General features: G+C 36.0%; 2 protein-coding genes across 8 annotated transcripts; one reads left to right on the top strand and one right to left on the bottom strand.

Moving 5' to 3' along the window:
- Positions 1-1,310: 1,310 nt before the first annotated feature.
- LOC113279274 (vacuolar-processing enzyme-like) lies at positions 1,311-3,817 on the top strand. Of its 7 annotated transcripts, none has more exons than XM_026527986.1 (6): positions 1,311-1,460; positions 1,592-1,700; positions 2,422-2,532; positions 2,835-2,978; positions 3,081-3,290; positions 3,380-3,817. In XM_026527986.1, exons 2-6 carry the CDS (start codon positions 1,599-1,601, stop codon positions 3,557-3,559), a joined length of 747 nt encoding a protein of 248 aa, XP_026383771.1. In that variant the 5' UTR covers positions 1,311-1,460; positions 1,592-1,598; the 3' UTR covers positions 3,560-3,817. The 7 variants fall into 7 exon arrangements, with proteins under 7 accessions (XP_026383771.1, XP_026383762.1, XP_026383765.1 ...); XM_026527977.1 differs by having other exon boundaries at positions 1,592-1,724; XM_026527980.1 differs by having other exon boundaries at positions 1,583-1,700.
- Positions 3,818-10,617: 6,800 nt separating this feature from the next.
- LOC113279262 (O-glucosyltransferase rumi homolog) lies at positions 10,618-16,472 on the bottom strand. Its single transcript, XM_026527965.1, has 7 exons — positions 16,130-16,472; positions 12,978-13,531; positions 12,090-12,282; positions 11,915-11,979; positions 11,606-11,816; positions 10,927-11,282; positions 10,618-10,707 (listed from the first exon to the last, which is right to left on the bottom strand). The coding sequence occupies exons 1-7, from the start codon at positions 16,217-16,219 to the stop codon at positions 10,656-10,658; spliced, it is 1,521 nt and encodes a 506-aa protein (XP_026383750.1). The 5' UTR covers positions 16,220-16,472; the 3' UTR covers positions 10,618-10,655.
- Positions 16,473-17,678: the final 1,206 nt, after the last annotated feature.

The following is a 17,678-nucleotide window of genomic DNA, read 5'->3' as shown; positions in this document are numbered from 1 at the left end:
CAGCAGAACTGGTTCATCTCTGCAACTCGATTTTTCTCCATCCATAACCCTTTGTTCGCTCCCCAAACTCTCGACACGCACTCTATGACTCTCGAGCATCCTTTTTATACCCAACAGACCCATCGAATCTCTCCATAACTCCACAAATATTTTCTTTTACTCGGTAATATTTTCTTTCCCTTTTTTGTAGCAGCACGCGAATTCTTCTCCCCTCATGCGTCTGCTAGTACCCAGCAAACTCCAAACACGCTGAAATCTCTTTTAAGACTGATTCCAACTCGTCGAAGGCATATATATCCACGTATCTTTCAGCAGAATCTCGAGTTTTTCTTACGAAATATTACACGTCCCTGTTTTTCCTCCATAACATTATCCATCCCAACTAAACTCATAGAACACCCATAACGACATTGTTTAGACATATCCCGTTCATCCCGATCGAAACCAGTGGTTGAGTCTCACTGAAACTCCTCCAAAAATCCAACATAGAATTACGCAGATGAAAGAACAGTTTCCCGCCAAAACTCGTTTTTGCTGTTTTGCTCCAAATCGCTCACTGTAGCCAAATTCGATCCAATTCAAAGACCTTACCAAGCCTGTTTAACCAAAAGGAAGATACCCATTCAATTTCAGCCATTAAGTCTCACTCGAACACCTCCAAAAGCCCAACCCTAATTCTGCCACCATTTTTCCCACCAAAATTGAAAATTCAAACGAAGAGGATGAATTTCCCTGATCCAAAACTCGAGTGCCTTCATCCACTGGGTTGCCTGGGGGTTCCCTTATCCAAAATGAGGGTGCCTTAAACGCCTTTTCTGGGGTGTTTCCAACACATTTCCGGGACGTCTTCGGTGCATTTCTGGGGTGTCTTTAGTACTTTATCCTGGGATGTAAAACACCATTTTTCGAGCCAATTTGCCGCATGAGCTTATTTCTCTAAAAATACCTACAAAAACATAAAATAAAAAAATAAATATAAAATCGAGCACTATCAATACATATAATTGAGAAATATTAGACACATAAATGTGTCTATAAAGTAATGACATTAGTTAATTTTTAAATGTTTTCTTCTTATTCACCAATTTTGATTCGAAAACATCATAATTATGTAAATAAAATACTAAAAATATTATCTAAATAAATAAAACGAATAATTTTTGCGGTCCCAGTATGTTCATTAATCGAGGTTAGACTGTAAAACCTTGTAATTACGGGTGTCACACCGAAAAACATTATGGACCGAAAAACATTATGGGCCGCATAATAAGAGTAACAAATGTCGTTTTTGGGCTTAGTCTAGTTCCCTTGAGATCATGCCATTGCCCAAACTAGCCAGGGTAGGTTTTCAAATTCGATTATTGAAGAAAATCTCTTGCGAATTTGAGCTATCTTTTCATAATTTCCTATCTAGAAGAAGACGATCTGATATCGTTAACCTCTCCGGGATCCTATTCTAGGTAATTTCTCTCTGTGTTGATGTTAGAATGAACAAGTTAGAGTTTGATTTGTAAAATATCCTGTCGTTTCCTGTACAATTTAGGGTTCTTATTAAGATTTGTGTTTTTTTTTTTTCTTTCAGATCTTTTAGTGCACAAATGATTTCTGCGTTTAGGGTTTTCTCTAGGGTGTTTTCTACTACCAGGGCAATTGATGAAAACGTCCATCTGCGTCCAGAGTTGCAGCGTCTTTCCAAACAGGTGAAAGTTTTCAACAAAGCTGATGTAAGTTAAACAAAACTTTATTCATCATGGTATCCTATAGGCAAATAATGTCAAAATAACCGATTTGCGTTACAATAGTTTTTGGTGATAAATTTATTATGTGTATATGTGCAATCAGAACGGTCTCGTACTTTGGAAGAATGTTATATATGGGTTTCAGTTGTGGGTGCACATCATATGTAAACTTTTATACCCTCTGAATATGTTTTGGGCATTTCCTAGCACTTGGTGGAACTAGTTTACTCATAATGATCATCCTACAAACATTAATGGAACAATAAGGCTACACATTTATTCTTGGTGTATATGCACTAATTATGGCGTACTTTATGATCGATCCTCGGTGTATCTTCATAATCTCAAAAGTGAAATTCCCGGCCACTTGTCTCTAATTGAGCACTATGCTCAATATTGACATAAGACCAAGTATTTTAGGATGTATCCTTATGATATATCGACATCAAACAGAGATACTTGATGTCTAAACATGCGATAGCTTAGTCTGAACAGGATTTGATGCTAAACCACAGAAAAACCAACACTAGAAACTAAGAAGCATGCTGAACTTTGGGTTTATCTCAAAACTCGAATTATAAAGAGTTTTAATGGATTAAGACAACATTTTACACCTGAAAACAGCCAAGTCGTGTTGTTGCTGTCGTTGTTCTGGGTGTTGAATGGTGTGTGGGAATTGCAGGTTAAGAGAGCTACCAAAGGCAGCCTAATCTACGCAACAAACTCACCTGCCCAAGCAAAAAATACTGCACATGAAGTATTTGATCAAAAGCCTGAAAGAAGAAAAAAAGGGGCAAAATTTCTTTCTGCTTTCTCCATATAATTCAGTAACGGTCTCGGTGATTTGTTGGTTGGTTTTGGTTCATTTAGAATGAGGCTTTTTTTTTGAAATGTTTTTGTTGTTGATAAGAATCAATATGTGCCTGTCCGACGTTCTAGTACCCTAAAATACGGATCATTAACCGGGGTACGGGAGATTTTGGTAGGCCTATACCTAAAAATGGATCAATAACTCCCACAAATAATCAAAAAATTCATAACTTTGTTACACTTACAATTCATAGCTAATGAGGTATTCTTGGTTAATTTGTGCAGGTGAGAAGAACGATGGCTACAGGATCATGTACTGGAACACATCCAGGCGATGGTGAACATAATTCTTCACTAATAATCGACCATAAACCGTATGGTGATCTTGTTGCTAATTGTGATGCTGATCTCATTTATTTTGAACTAAAGGTTTCTTGACTGATTCTTCGCCCCAAATTACTATATAAGTAACTTTGTTACGTTATGTTCGTGGGCTCACGACTATTCGTTTTCTTCTAATTATTGTGCCAGTATCAAAATTCTCCCGAGGGATCTGAAGAGAAAGCTAAAGCTTGGCAGGCATACCAAAATATCTTGCAACAAAGACGTTATTTTGATTCCAGTATGGATCTCGTTGGTGAGTTTATATTTGGAACAACCGAGAAGGCTTCGAGTGTGATGAAAGCTGCAAGGCCTGCTGAACAGCCTCTTGTTGATGACTGGACTTGTTACAAAACAATGGTTGGGTATCTTTACTCGTCTTAAATTGAATGGTATGCCTCAAAGTGATATTTGGGAACTGATATTTGTCCATTTATTGTGTTTATTAGGTGGGCATTTATGCGGGAAAATGTGGGCCATTGTCGCCATATGCAGCGAAACATATGTTTAGCTTAGCTAACATGTCCAATGCAGGTGTTAAACCAGAGACTTTGGCTAAAGCCTTTGACTACGCTAATAGCATCCTTGGTAAGATGCCTCTTCAGCACGTAATCCATGAGGACCCGTAAAACCCAAAAATATCTGAAAGCTCATGGTTTGAGAGATAGAAAAGTCTAGTTGTTGTTGCTGCTTCGTCTGTGTTGTACAAGTAAATGGTTGTTATTGGACTTCTTCTCTTCTCCAACACACTATTTTCTCAAACTAATGTTATTGCTACGTTGAAAGTAAATCAAGAAACTGGTCGTTACTCGGCCACCAGTAGGTCCTTTGTGCTTGATTGTGTATGTCCTGTAGACTTGTTCCAACACGACTTGGTTACAGTTAAATGTTGTTCAACGGTGCATGATCAACTCCCTTCAAATTTCTTTAAGAGGAAAGCCCCGTTGACAGCCCTTGGATCTGATAAGATCTAACAAGCAGCAATGGTGGTTGGATTGAGATATTTAGACAGTACCTTTTTATATTCCTGATGGTTTTTCCTTTACACCCGAACCCGTTACTAAGAACTTGTTTGTTTGCAGCTGACTCGGCGTCTGAATCTGAGTCAACCCCTGACTCGGACCGAGTCAGCAGTCAGACCGTTTGTTTTCCATTTTGAGTCAGATCTGACTCGACCTCTGACTCAGACATAACCCCTGACTCGGACTCATTTGAGTCAGGTAACAAAATACCCCTGACTCATGGGACCAAACCACTGACTCACTTATTTCTGAGTCAGATGAGTCAGATCTGACTCAAAACAAACATATCGACTTAGATCCAGATGAGTCAGGTGATTTCACTCAGATCCAGATGATTCAGATCCAGACGACTCAGATGAGTCAGGAGTAAACAAACATGGTGTAAGAATGTATTTTCTAGGAATTACCGGTTAATCCACTATAGGAAGAACCGGTTACTGTGTAGTCCAGCACCAGAAAACAATTACTTGCATGTTTTGGGCCAGATTTTTTATTCTCTCGTCCAGCATACGTGCAACTGAAACCAAACTGTATTTTACATATACCAAACGTACCCTTCTGCAATTGTATATAACCAGGAAATCAATTCCAATTCTTTTTTCTTTCCATTTTTTTTTTTCATTTTTTTTCTTCATCCCAGATTGAGTCTGCTGCATTTTTGTGTCTCCCGCTCTCTGCTGCTGGTATTGTCTTTCAATTAGGTTCATCTCAGATTCGAATTAGGTTTATCTCAGATTCGAACAAGGTATTTACTATAATCATCTTTCTCTGCTGTTGTTCTATTTTTTTTTCTTGAAATCATGATGAATAATTAGGTTTATTCTGATCCGATTTCTATCAGAAATGATTGTCTATGATGTATATTGTTAAATTTCTTTATCATTTCAGTTTAAGATGATTTACATTGTTCAATTCAGTTTCCGTTCGGTTTTTAAGCAATTGTTTTGTGATTTGTGTGTCTTTCAATTAGGTTTATCTCAGATTCGAAAGGTACTCACTACAATCATCTTTCTTTGCTGCTGCTCTGTTACTTCTTGTAATATGATTTTTGTATTTTTTGAGATATGTTTGTTCATCAGGCAGATCTTGTAGTAATTTTGTTTTTATTTTGATATAGCGGCAGTTCATTAGCAGGCTTTTATTTTGATATGATCATGTGTCTCAAAATATATAGAACATATTCATTCATAGACACGGTACATATTGATATGTGTTACAATGTTTGTTATTTATCATATCCTACATTACATAACCAATACGTACTGCATATAGCATGCTCTTTTTCATGCTGTATTCTAGCCTACTACAAGTTAACTTCGAACTGGAATGTAGTTGAGCCCTAACCAATCTCACACTGATTAAGGTACAGTCGTGTTCCTTAAACCTCTGAATCCCAGCAGGACTCTACGCACTTGATTCCCTTAGCCGATCTCACCCACAACTAAGAGTTGCTACGACTCAAAGTCGAAGACTTGATAAACAAATTTGTCCCACACAGAAAAGTCTATGTGAATAGATAAATCTGTCTCCCACAGAAATACCTACGAAGTTTTTGTTCCGTATTTTGATAAATCAAGGTGAACATAAACCAATTTATAATCAGGTTTTATATTCCCGAAGAGCATCCTAGAAATATCAATCACCTCAGAATAACTTAACTATATGGTAGTAGAACAAGTTATTATGGAATCACAAAGAATGAGATGAAGAGATTTGTGATTACTTTTTGTATATTACCTATCGGAGATAAATCTCGAGCAAATCTTAGAGAAGATAGTACTCAATACGATAGAACAAAGTAGGATCAGAACACGCAAATACGGAGAAAATGGCTGGGTCTGGCTTCTGAATCCCAATGAAGTCTTTAAGCCGTTAACCTATAATGGTTTTAGGAAAAACCTAGGTTAAATGAGAATTTGTATGTATACTTTCATATATCCATATTTTTAGTAGTTCTATATTTCTCTCTAAATCAATTCGAAACATTCCCAAATAACATCAATGACATATATCACTTTTCCAGACTATTTTTGAATGATAATCTTGAATCACGATTTAGATTATGAACAATAAATTGTTCTTAACCGAAATTCATTTAGTATGAACAAATGTTCATTAAGCTTAGTCATATATATTTAGAGAACGAATTACCAAGATAAACTCGACTCGAAATTTTTGATATGCTTGCAATAGTCTAATTAGTCCTGCAAAAACTTCTCATAGATAGAAGGATGAATGTAACTTGAGAAATAGGTGGTTCAGTATTCACTTACCTTTTGTAGAAGAAGTTCTTTAAAAGCTTTGATTGATTTTCGCATTTAAATGGTAAAACTCAGTGATATCTGATTCTCAACTACACACTTTTATCCTAATCCGAGACTTGATTAATTGTAAATTAGAAATCAAGATATAGTTTTGATCAACTAAATTTGACAACAAGCTTGGTATAACAACACTTGTGAGTTCGACCGAGCAATGCTCTAACAAAATCACTTAATGTCAAATAGATTACCTTTATGAGAAATATTTAGGTACCCCTGTATTTATATATGTAGGTCTAAATAATTCTTTTAATGATCCGCTTGATAAGATAGTTGAAAAATAGAAAGGTAAACAATTGAATAAAGCAGGTTGATCTGTGTAGTCTAGCAGTTGTTCAAGCTTAAAGGCTTTTCCCATCTATCAGATGAACACTTTACTATTCCTGATAACATATTATCCACCAAATTGATTAATCCCAAAAGGATTTATGGTATGGTAAAATCAAACCCTGCAGTGTCTACTTGAGCAGTGGAAAAATATTTGTTCTTATTAACTTCAAGGAGGTCCATGATACCATTGCAAAAATAACGTCCATATAGCTGCCCAAGGCCGGTAGAATTATTTTTTTTGTATAAATAGTGCCACCAAAATACTACATAAATTTCAAAATATATCAGTAAAACTAAAATTTTCTTATTTTACAGTATTTTTTTATTGGCCCAATATTTCTGTTTTTCATTAATATGTTTTTTTTTTTGCTTTTCTTGACAAAAAAGTTGAAGTCAAAAAGATACAAATTACCACCACTTTGGGAAAACCTCCCAATTAAATAGGTAGGATGCTTGAAATCAAGATCAGGTGTTTGTATTTGATAGACAAAGTTCAAGCAAATATTAAACATACATTAAGTACACACCAAACTTCAATCTTTAATGAAATATATCGTATATCTTTCTCATGATAGATGTACTTGTAACCTGTTCAACATATCATATCCTATAGCAGCTACACTTGTGAAGATATACATCCCTTATAAATAGCATAATATTCTTATCTTGTAAATAAGATTTATTGGATATAATAGTTAGGAATGGTACATATATTCTTTGTTGCCACATAGGCATGTCAATGGATATCCGCTAGCCGTATCCGAATATCCGGAAACCATTAGGTTAACATCCGACATATTGGTAGTCGGATATCCGAATCCGATAACATATCGGATATTTTTTTCGTAACGCAACGGTACTGGTTGAGGGAGTTTCCATTAGGTTAATATCTGATATATCGTTAACGTATAAACCCAATGTTTCGTTATACCTTTAGCCCATTCACATAACTTCATACCCATCAACACAAACTAAGAAGTACGATAGGAAAGTAACGTATTGCTCCAGTCTCACAATTTGTATATTCTCCTTCTAAATCTTCTTCTTCTGGATCTTCTTATACTCTCATCTCTTCTCTAGTATTAGAAAATGAGTGTTTGTATTATATTTTGTATTGCTGTAATGAATCAATCGATGTTTAATTGTTCCATTTCGGGTTCTGTTTAATTGTTCAAAGCCTTTGTTATTGCAATTGTTTGTTCTGATTTTCTTATTCAATCGTAATCAATTCAAATTTCAAACCCTTAATCAATCGACCAACTAATTGGTTAATTTTATAAAGCCCCACCAATTTGAGGTTTAATCCTCTGATTGAAGAATTTTGTTAATCACGTGTGTTTTCTTTTCCCAAGTCACTACATATAATGTTCTGCATGTGTTCCTTTTGCTGTAATTTGAGATTTTGAAGATACGGGTATCGCTCAGATTGTGAATCCAGTAGAAGACATGGTTGTTGATCGAAATTGGGGAAGCCAAGTTAGAGTTGGATAAGTTAACAGAAATTAGCGGAAAATATTCGATATCCGACATGTCCAACGTAAAGTTAACATGTACAACAGTGGTATCTATCATCTCTTTGTGGAGAGACGTAGGGGGTCAATCGCTAGTAGTGTAGATTAAGGGGTAAGCGGGTTGGTTTAGGCAGTGGGGCCGACCCGACTGACTAGTTTTCGTCGCCGGAGACAACATAGATGAAGGTTTCGTCGTTGGAGAACATCCCTAACCCACATTAATAACCAAGAACCGCCATTAAAGCGTAGATAAACCTTCAAAAAGGAGATAAAACCACCATAATGGTGTATATAACTAAAAAACATGATAACAACTAAATTAAACTTACTAACTAACCTAGAAAGCAAGAAAATGAAGAAATGTGCTCAGATCTAACCCAAAACAGACTAGCTCTGAGCAGAGAGAGAGTTGGAAGAGGTGTTTTGCTGGAGAAGAAGAAAGGTGAGAGAAAGGAGAGAGTGGATGGTAAATGTGAAATATAATCAGTAATCGAATTTGAGGGTAAATCTGAGAGATTAGGCAATATACGTGCTTGGTTTTTTCCTTTTGATATTTGAATGATATTTCATATGCATACGCATCATCTCATCTGGTTTTAGTTGTACATTGATGTAACATTTTCATCTAATTAGGTTCATCCAGGTCCACGCATGTATAAAAGTGGTACCTATCCTCTCTTTGTGGGAGAGACGTCGGGGATCAATCCCTAGTAGTGTTTGTGTGGTTTAAGGGGTAGGCGGGTCAGTTTGGGAAGTGGGGCCGACCCGACTGAGTAGGTTTTGGTGGGCGAAAATTGTTGGATGGTCCAAAAAAACCCAGTCGTACTTATCTTATAGTCCACTCGGAAAAAACAAGTTATCATATAGTCCAAAATCATTTTGAAAACTTAAAATTACTTCTTTATCCATGACCATTCACGTGTGAGAATATCCACATCTTTTCTAAATCAATTTCTTCTTTATAGTTTAGGAACTACTCTGTAAAACAAAACCAAAGGCGATAAAAAAACTAGGGCACGGATTATAATCGAAAAATCAAAACATGAAAATGCAGGGGTTCCAAAATACACCACCACCTTTTTCTTAGGAAACCTGTATGAACTAAACCTAAACATAATTCCGAGAGTTCAACTTAATGAATCTCAATCAAGGAATAATATTCAGAGTTATATCTCTATCTCTCACAATTAGAAAGTCTACAGAGGCAAGTCCGTGAACCTGATTTCGACTCTCGCTCCCTTGATAACATAACACCTTTCTCACCTATACTCTCGAACCTAGAAGGGACGATCTCAGGCCTGACATCAATTAAGATCATCAAATCATGAAATATAATCAAATGAATATAATTATATTTCAAATAAACTTGTTAAAATTTTCACAATCTCATAGAAAAATATATGAACAAATTGAATCGAAATCGGTTTGATTCGTAATCGTACAAAGTACTTATACATGAATCAATTCATGAACATTAAGTCACCGTTTGCAAATATTGCATTCACTAAATCATAAATGTTTTAGTTCATGAGTATGAGAATCATACATGACCAATCTAGAACTTCACCTCTGTGTTTGCCAACCAGTTACGAGAATAGCATCTCCGGACCTTGGCCTAGTCAAGAAGTTCGCAAACCCGGTTCGCGAACAACCGTTACAGACTCAACTCAGGTAGAACCGTTCGCATACTAGGTACGCAAACAAGGTACCCGGACCTGAATCATTATAAACCAGTTCGCATACTAGGTATGCATATCGTGTTGTATCCAGACATGGTTAATCATTCTAAACTCTCATTTCAATCATTGAAACATCATTTGAAGACGACGATGGTTGTCTCACACAAACCATTAGCTTCAAGTATTTTTCAAGTGATCGAATGATCATTACGAAACTTCACGAGCTAACATCAAATGACTGCCTCACACAAATCATATAAGATGTTCAAGGTAATTTTCACATGATCATCTTTTGATATTATACTTAGTTTCCAACAATAAATTTTTTCCAACTAAACTCGTCAAGAATATGACGAACATAGCTAAAGCAAAAAGGTTCCAACACATATTTGGAGAAAAAGATAAGCGAGTTAAGGTCGGCTCTAAATATCAAATGTGTATAATGTAAAAGTCTATATTGCTATATGACTTAGTCTCTTTAGAAGATAGAATAGAATAGACTTCTGAGTGATAGATAAGTTTTAATCTCCACATACCTTTTGTTGATGAAGTTCCTCCAAGCTCCTCAGTAGATCTTCGTCTACAACTGGTGAACGCCATGAAGTCTAAAGCTCAACTATACAACTCATCATAATCCGAGACATAGCTATAATTAGACTACAAATCAAGTATATAGTTTTGATCAATTATCTGACAAACAAGCTTGAGATAGCAACGCTTACGAGTTTGACCGAGCAGTGCTCTAATAATAAGTTTTATTATTTTTTATAAATAGGAAACAAGTGAAATGTAGTTTCTCATATGATTAATCAACTAAAATGGATATTTCTCTACAATCTTTCTACGTTACTGTCGTAATTCATCATACACCCTTCCGTATTGCGTCATAATTTGAAGCCCAGTAGTCATGAAACCTAAGGTTCCACAAAAATATTAGATTGCCAGTGGGAGATGCGACAAGAGAACGTAGGTTTTCATCATACACGCTTCGTATAGTACTTTTTTCATCTTAATTACATTATATTCCCATCAAAAAATTACAGAAATTTCATCTGATACTGTTTCAATGAAAATAAAAGAAATCATATTTTGAACCTACAATTAATAAAATTATAAAAACTTCAAAAATTTACCTAGGTTGGTTATTCCAAAATTCATTCTCCCATGTCTCCACAGTTTTAATAGATTGTTCCTTTTCTTTAAGTAGAGCGTGAAAAGATGGAGGCTCAAATGGAGGAGGCATGGTGCATGGCCCACTATCACTAGGTTGCCTTACGATGGTGTCCATCATGTAGCTTTTCTCAACTCCATCTGCGTGTGGACAAGCCATGGTCGCAGAACAAAACTCTACGGCATTTGGAGGTATTGTTGGTTTATATGTCAATAACTTAGCATATTCGTTTAAGAGATGAAACATATAATCATAAATATATTCCATCTTTAGATTTTCCTGGATGAAGTCACTGGAAGCCTTCCCAATGTCTTGAACCTGTTACAGTAATAATTATTACAAAGGTTAGTTAGCTATGGATGGTATGACGATGAGTCCACCATATACTGCATATAGAAATGGGTATTAGTTGAAGTTTTATTGCTTGCATTGAACTATTCTTGTATGCTTATAGGGATATATTTATTGCATAATCATGTTTCAAAAATGGTTAATGGGATATATTAATTGCATAATCATGTTTCAAAAAAATAAAAATATTTGCATAATAATTTTCTTTTGTTCGCATGTAGAAGGCTTTTGTGTAACTCCATGCAAGATTCTTGTAAATTCAGATAAAGTAAGATCAGAAAGACGATCACCTTCTGTTCGTGTGTGTTTCCCCAATCAACAGCGAACTTGATCGATCTGCATTTGTCATTGTTCTTAATAGGCCAATAGTGTTTCAAAGGCTTTAACCCTCTCGTGAAGAAATCATAGAACCGGGGCTTAACAAGCAATGTAAGAGAATCACAAGCTAAAATGTACTTTTGGCTGACAGACCAAGCCCATCCTTCAATATAGACCTTGTATCTGATAACAACATTAGCAAGAAAGTGAGAAACCTTAGTTAGTTCCATAATACCAAACAAGTGAAGTGGAACAGAAGCTTTTGATATATTTTGTATAACCTGTGAGTGCACTGATTCGCTAAATTGGACTGCTGGAATCCATTTTGAGACTCACGACCCCAATCCTGAAGATGCAATTCATGGTTAGCTGCTAACACAATATTGTACATTTATGGTGTTATTTTATACAAATAATTAGTTGCTGGTGCAATGTTGTTGTGTACGTAGTTACTACCTGTTCGTAAAGTCGAGCACCCCAATCTTGTTCATCTGATACATTGCATTTAAGGAGGTCCTTTCTGGTTTTACCTACATCAGGGTTTCCTTTCCAATAGGCATAAGGTTCCCTTTCTGTCCATTTTGTCTTCCTGTTTTCCGCTTTCATCTCCTCTAATAGTGTATTCCATGGTTTTATATTGATTTCAGGCCTGTAAAGAAATAATGTTACACTATTTTTCTATCTCATGATAACGATAACAGATGATGTTATGGCAATTTCTGTACCTAATATCCATGACTTATGCCTGCATTTCTATAAAAACTCGAAAATTTACATGCCAACTTATCTTTAAGCTTGACATCTGACACATTAACCACTAAAACAAATATTATAGTATGCTCATTCTACAAGAATACCACCTTTTATTTTAAAGTTCCTCTACTTAACAAAATAATATGTCCAATTTCAACCATAGTCTTAAAGACCTAGAGATGTCACTACGTTCCAGCAAAATATTTTTACCTAGAGATGTCACTACGTTCCAGCAAAATATTTTTACGGCTTATCGGTCTTCTTGGTATGCAGGAAAAAATCGCAGCTGCCAAATGTCCCATGATTTTGAACTGCAATATCCTTAGTGGTTTTCCTCATTCTTTGGTTTATTGTAAATAACCATAAAATTTTACAAAGAATTATGATTTACCAAGCAACTGCATATGTTTTCGGCTTTGTGAAAATTTGTTGGATATCTTGAGGCCATGACTACATATATATATATGCTTCAGTATCACAACCTTTTATGCTAGTTTTGGTTTGAACCATTTGGTTAGGTGAGCATTGCTTTGAAACTGAGCATCACTAGAATAATATATAGACCAGACAGAAAAGATAAAGAACAATTACCAACCCCAGAAAGACCAGTCAGGAAAGACGATATCCAAATGCGAGTCGTCTGAGCAATAACCAAATAGTGCTGGCGGCGGAACAGTGGCTTTGGGTTGCATATATAAACTAGATTTGATAACTGGAGGGTCGTTGCAGTCGAACAACAAATCTAAATCCGGAAACCTGCCAGGGTACCTCCTCATAAGTTGTAATATTCCCCATAGATTCAATGTATCTCTTGATTGATAAGCCTTCCCATAAGTCTCCAGATACGCTTTACCATCAACAATCACTAATCTGAAGTGTGCTGTTCTCCTTGCACGCATTATCATGTCGTTCGAGATCCCAGTCTTTCTCCATGGCGATAGATCTTCATGTATCCAGCGAAAATATTCAGGGCATACTTCGGTTGATGTTTTGTTAGTCGGCGAGATTTGTGTCTCTGAATTACTTAAGGGACAGGTTAGAGTCAGGTCTCCAAATGTGCAGTTAACTTGCGGGGTTTCTATTCTCTCTGTGTTTTTAGAGGTTACTCCTCCTTCCTTAGTGCTGAAACTACTTGTGAGCATAGACTGCAAGAGTTAATATATAAACCAGCCTTGCTCAGATATTTTTACAAGGAGTAATACCAAAAACATGGTATCTTCTCAAATGATATTAACAACCATTTTTAATATCAATGAAGTGACATTTTACCATTTTTACTGAAAATATAATGCATATTTGGCTCAAGTTACAAGCCATTTTTTGTACAAAAGAAATTTGGCTCCAGTCCTAGTCCTCCATATCAAACAATTTTCTTATCGCAGGCAGAGCCAGCCCCAATAGGGTGTGAAACTCTTTAAATAATTCTACATTATTTACAAAATATAAAATAAAATAAAAACGAAACCAATAATGTAAAGTATTTGTTACTTTCAATGTCAAAAACTAATAGCTCGTTGGCTTTAAATTTCTAGACTATAATATGTTTCTTTCAGAAGCCAAATAAGTCATCTTCATCCATTTTTGATGGGACCTGTGCTTGTATTTTTAATATTTAAATTGATGAACTCTATGCATGGATGCAAGAAAATTTTGGATTATTTTCCTGGATCCATGAATATTTTGCACCGATAACACTAGATCAACCTATAACATATCTACTACTTTTAAGAAAAATGAAATAACCACGGTCACTATTCCTATTGCATTATCAGAAGTCTCCTAAGAGCAACTGCAGTGGTGCGATCAAAATCAAAGATCAAAGACCAAAAAAAAGACCAAAATTTGGGTTTAGTCCGTGGTGTGACGCAACAGTACATGATTAAAATTTCGTCAGGCGGACTTTAAAAGTCCGCCCCATTAAAATTCCATCAGGCGGACTTTAAAAGTCCGCCCCATCCTTTGTAAATTTTAACAGGCGGACTTTAAAAGTCCGCCTCATTAAAATTCCATCGGGCGGACTTTAAAAGTCCGCCCCATTCTTTGCAAATTTTAGCAGGCGGACTTTAAAAGTCCGCCTCATTCCTTTTTTTTTTTTATTTAATTAAAATTTCATCGGGCGTAATTTAAATCTCCGCCCGTTAACAAGCGTACTTTAAATTTACGCCCAGCATCAAGCGTACTTTAAATTTACGCCCGACTATATTAGAATTTGGGATTTGGTCGCGACCATATTTGGTCTGGAATTTGATCTTTGGTCCAAATTTGATCTTTACTCCGTCCCACTGTGTTAGGATCTCATCCCATAAATTTGGTTATACTCGCCCACTGTGGATGCTCTAACTTATGAATTTCTGCCGAAAACTGTTTTGGGTTTTCCGAAATAAATAATGTTATCTATGTCGTGCAAATTATTTTGTTTTTTCCTGGTGCATGAATATTTTGCATTGATAATACTAAGTCAACCCATAACATGGCCTATTTTAACAATAAAATGGAAAATTCACGGCACTATCCTTTTTACAAATATTTTCAAAAGCTTTCCAGCTTATGAATCTCCTATGATGGGCTCCGAATTTAAATTACTGATACCATCGCTGAATGATTTTAACACTATATATTATGGTAACATCAGTATCTTCCAATATTATCTTAGAAAATACGACGTTATCTACTTTTTTAGTACCATTGTATAATTAGTTTAAAGAAATTCAAGAAATCATAGACTAAAAAGTCCAAAGACTCCAAACTGGTCTTAGCTTAGATTATTGAGCTTATCTTTTGCCAACGTTTATATGTCTAACCAGAGCTTAATAATAAGAGAAATTGGTTTAATTGTCCAAATATTTTTAAAACATGGTTTTAATGGACGAGTAAAAATTAGCATGAGTGAAATGGACATCAAAAGAATAACGTGAATAAATCTGGATTTATCCTGGCTTAAACTTAAAAAATAGTGAGGGTGAAACTGGATGCATCCTGATGTAAAAACAAATTGAGAATGGGTAGGATGAAACTGTTTACATCCTGACTATTGTTACATTCTCGTCGATTTAAACAGTATTAAGTTTTGCATGTTTTTTCACCCGGAAATTGTCGTTACTAGATTAATCGACCAATTTTGTGTAATAATATGGTAAAAAATAATTAAGAAAATTCCTAAGAGCAACCGGTGTGGCATTGGAATCGAACGTCTCACTCTGCATCTAGCAAGTACAGGAATGACCTTTTAAAGAAAAACAAAAACAAAAATGAACCCAAAATTATATGATTTCTACCCTCTAGATCAATCAAAGACGAACTAAAAAGTTTACTTATCCGGAATGTTTCTCTATTAGTCGGATACTCACTATGAGCAATGTTTGATGGGATAACGAAAATCCGGTCAAATGTAGAGAAGCACTGTAGCGGTCGCTTCTGACGTCCTAGAACTTACTCAACAGTATAGGGTTTGGAGGGGACGCAACAGTGCTCGACAGCTTTGGAGCTCGGACTATTGGAACCAAATTATCAATTACTAATATATTGTTGCTACATGATCTGGGGGTCCTACATTGTCGACAAGTTAAAATCAATGAAGAACTTAGCCATCATAGTAGTTATCCCCGAGGATGATTTTAGATGGTATACTTTGTTTGATCCCCAGAGGAGTCTCAGTAATGTACAGATAAACATGACTGAAGAAGAACTAAACAGAAGAGGAATCAACAAAGGTGGCAGAAATAAGAGAAAGAGAAGTAACTTACTATGTCGATTTGGAGATAATAAATGGATGAACCAACGAATAGAATGAAGAAGAATAGAACTGTTGAAGTTATTATTCTGGTTGTTGTCATAATCTTTATCAAATACTTGACAGCTTGAATACTCCAGAGATCCCCCCCTTCAGATCTATCTGATGACACGTATCAATCAAGTAATTCTTTTTTTCTTACTTGGATTGTTTTCCAGAAAAAGATGGATTGTTTTTGTTCGAAACACAGAAATGGTTAGTACGAAATCCTGGAGAATAAAGCTCCAGGAAGAAAGGGGTGGGGTATCAAGAAGGAACTACATTAGGCGGAAAGTATAGACCAGGGAGCAGTGCAGTGAGTACTGAGAAAGGAGAATATTGCAACATGTAGCTAATTTTTAATATGTAAATACAAACTTCAGTAGTGGTAGCTGTCGGAGATGAGAATATATATATATATATATATAAACTCCACTTGGGGCGGCTTTAGACTTTGGTCTTCAAGAATGCACAATTTAAAACTTTCATTAAAAGGTGGACATAAAAATGCCATGGCTGCTAACAGGGGTCCTAATTTATTTGGGAATGTACCAATCCAATGATGAGAGGTGGTGCACCCCAAAGCAAAATGGTTCCACTTTATATTCTCGAACTTCCTGTTAAAAGTATCCATGAATCTAACGCTGCTTTAAAAAATAAATAAAATGAATCAACTGCTTTAGTCAAATCCTAAATCATCATTCCTCCATTTCTGTTCTTAGAGCAACTGCAATGGACAAGTAAATCCAAATTTTCAGTCGAGTAGGCTGGCGTAGTGGGACAGACTATCGATCAAAATTTGATCAAAGAGTAAAATCCAGATCAAATTTGGTCTGCGATCAAGACCAAATCCAATTATAGTCGGGCGTTGATATAATCTCAGCTACACATCGGGCGTTGATATAATCTCCGCCATTCATCGGGCGTTGATATAATGTCCGCTACACAAGGGGCGTTGATATAATGTACGCCTGAAACGGGGCGTTGATATAATGTACGCCCGATGGGACGTTGGTAAAGATAACGCGCGAAATGGGGCGGTCATATACTTAACGCCCCACTTTCACAATTTATGAAACTTGCATGGGGCGGGCTTTATACCTCCGCCCCATTTTTTTTTATTTTTTGTTTCTGAAGCGTATACTATACCAACGCCCCACTCGCGCGTTATCTTTACCAACACCCCACTCGGACGTTATCTTTACCAACGCCTGATCCCAGGCGTAATGTTTATCAACGCGCGACCAAATATACTCTTTTCCCACTACGCCACATGACGAACTAAACCCAAATTTGGTCTTTTTTTTTAGTCTCTTTGATTATACTCGCACCACTGTGGACGCTCTTAGAAACCCATCCTAGAGTTATTAGCAGCAGCTGATCATTTAGGCCTGGAAGCTTCAGATAGTGCAGGTGGCCGTGTAAGGGTTTGTACTCATATCAAAGTACAAACTAACTCAAAAAGTGGATAGTACTCCGGTAGTACCTTTTATATAATTTTTTCTCTTTTTTTTTTTTTTTTT

The sequence above is a fragment of the Papaver somniferum genome, chromosome 1, assembly GCF_003573695.1.
Source record: "Papaver somniferum cultivar HN1 chromosome 1, ASM357369v1, whole genome shotgun sequence".
NCBI classification, from domain to species: domain Eukaryota; kingdom Viridiplantae; phylum Streptophyta; class Magnoliopsida; order Ranunculales; family Papaveraceae; genus Papaver; species Papaver somniferum.
The sequence above is the reverse complement of the archived record's forward strand: the minus strand, read 5'-3'. Positions and strand labels throughout refer to the sequence as shown.

Coding starts and splice junctions, on each gene's coding strand:
- LOC113279274 (XM_026527977.1), top strand. CDS start 1,599: ATGATTTCTGCGTTTAGGGTTTTCTCTAGGGTGTTTTCTACTACCAGG. Junction 2,979..3,080: donor TCATTTATTTTGAACTAAAG/GTTTCTTGACTG, acceptor TTATTGTGCCAG/TATCAAAATTCTCCCGAGGG. Junction 3,291..3,379: donor GGACTTGTTACAAAACAATG/GTTGGGTATCTT, acceptor TGTGTTTATTAG/GTGGGCATTTATGCGGGAAA.
- LOC113279262 (XM_026527965.1), bottom strand. CDS start 16,219: ATGACAACAACCAGAATAATAACTTCAACAGTTCTATTCTTCTTCATT. Junction 12,283..12,977: donor GACTGGTCTTTCTGGGGTTG/GTAATTGTTCTT, acceptor ATTTCTTTACAG/GCCTGAAATCAATATAAAAC. Junction 11,283..11,605: donor GAAACACACACGAACAGAAG/GTGATCGTCTTT, acceptor TTACTGTAACAG/GTTCAAGACATTGGGAAGGC.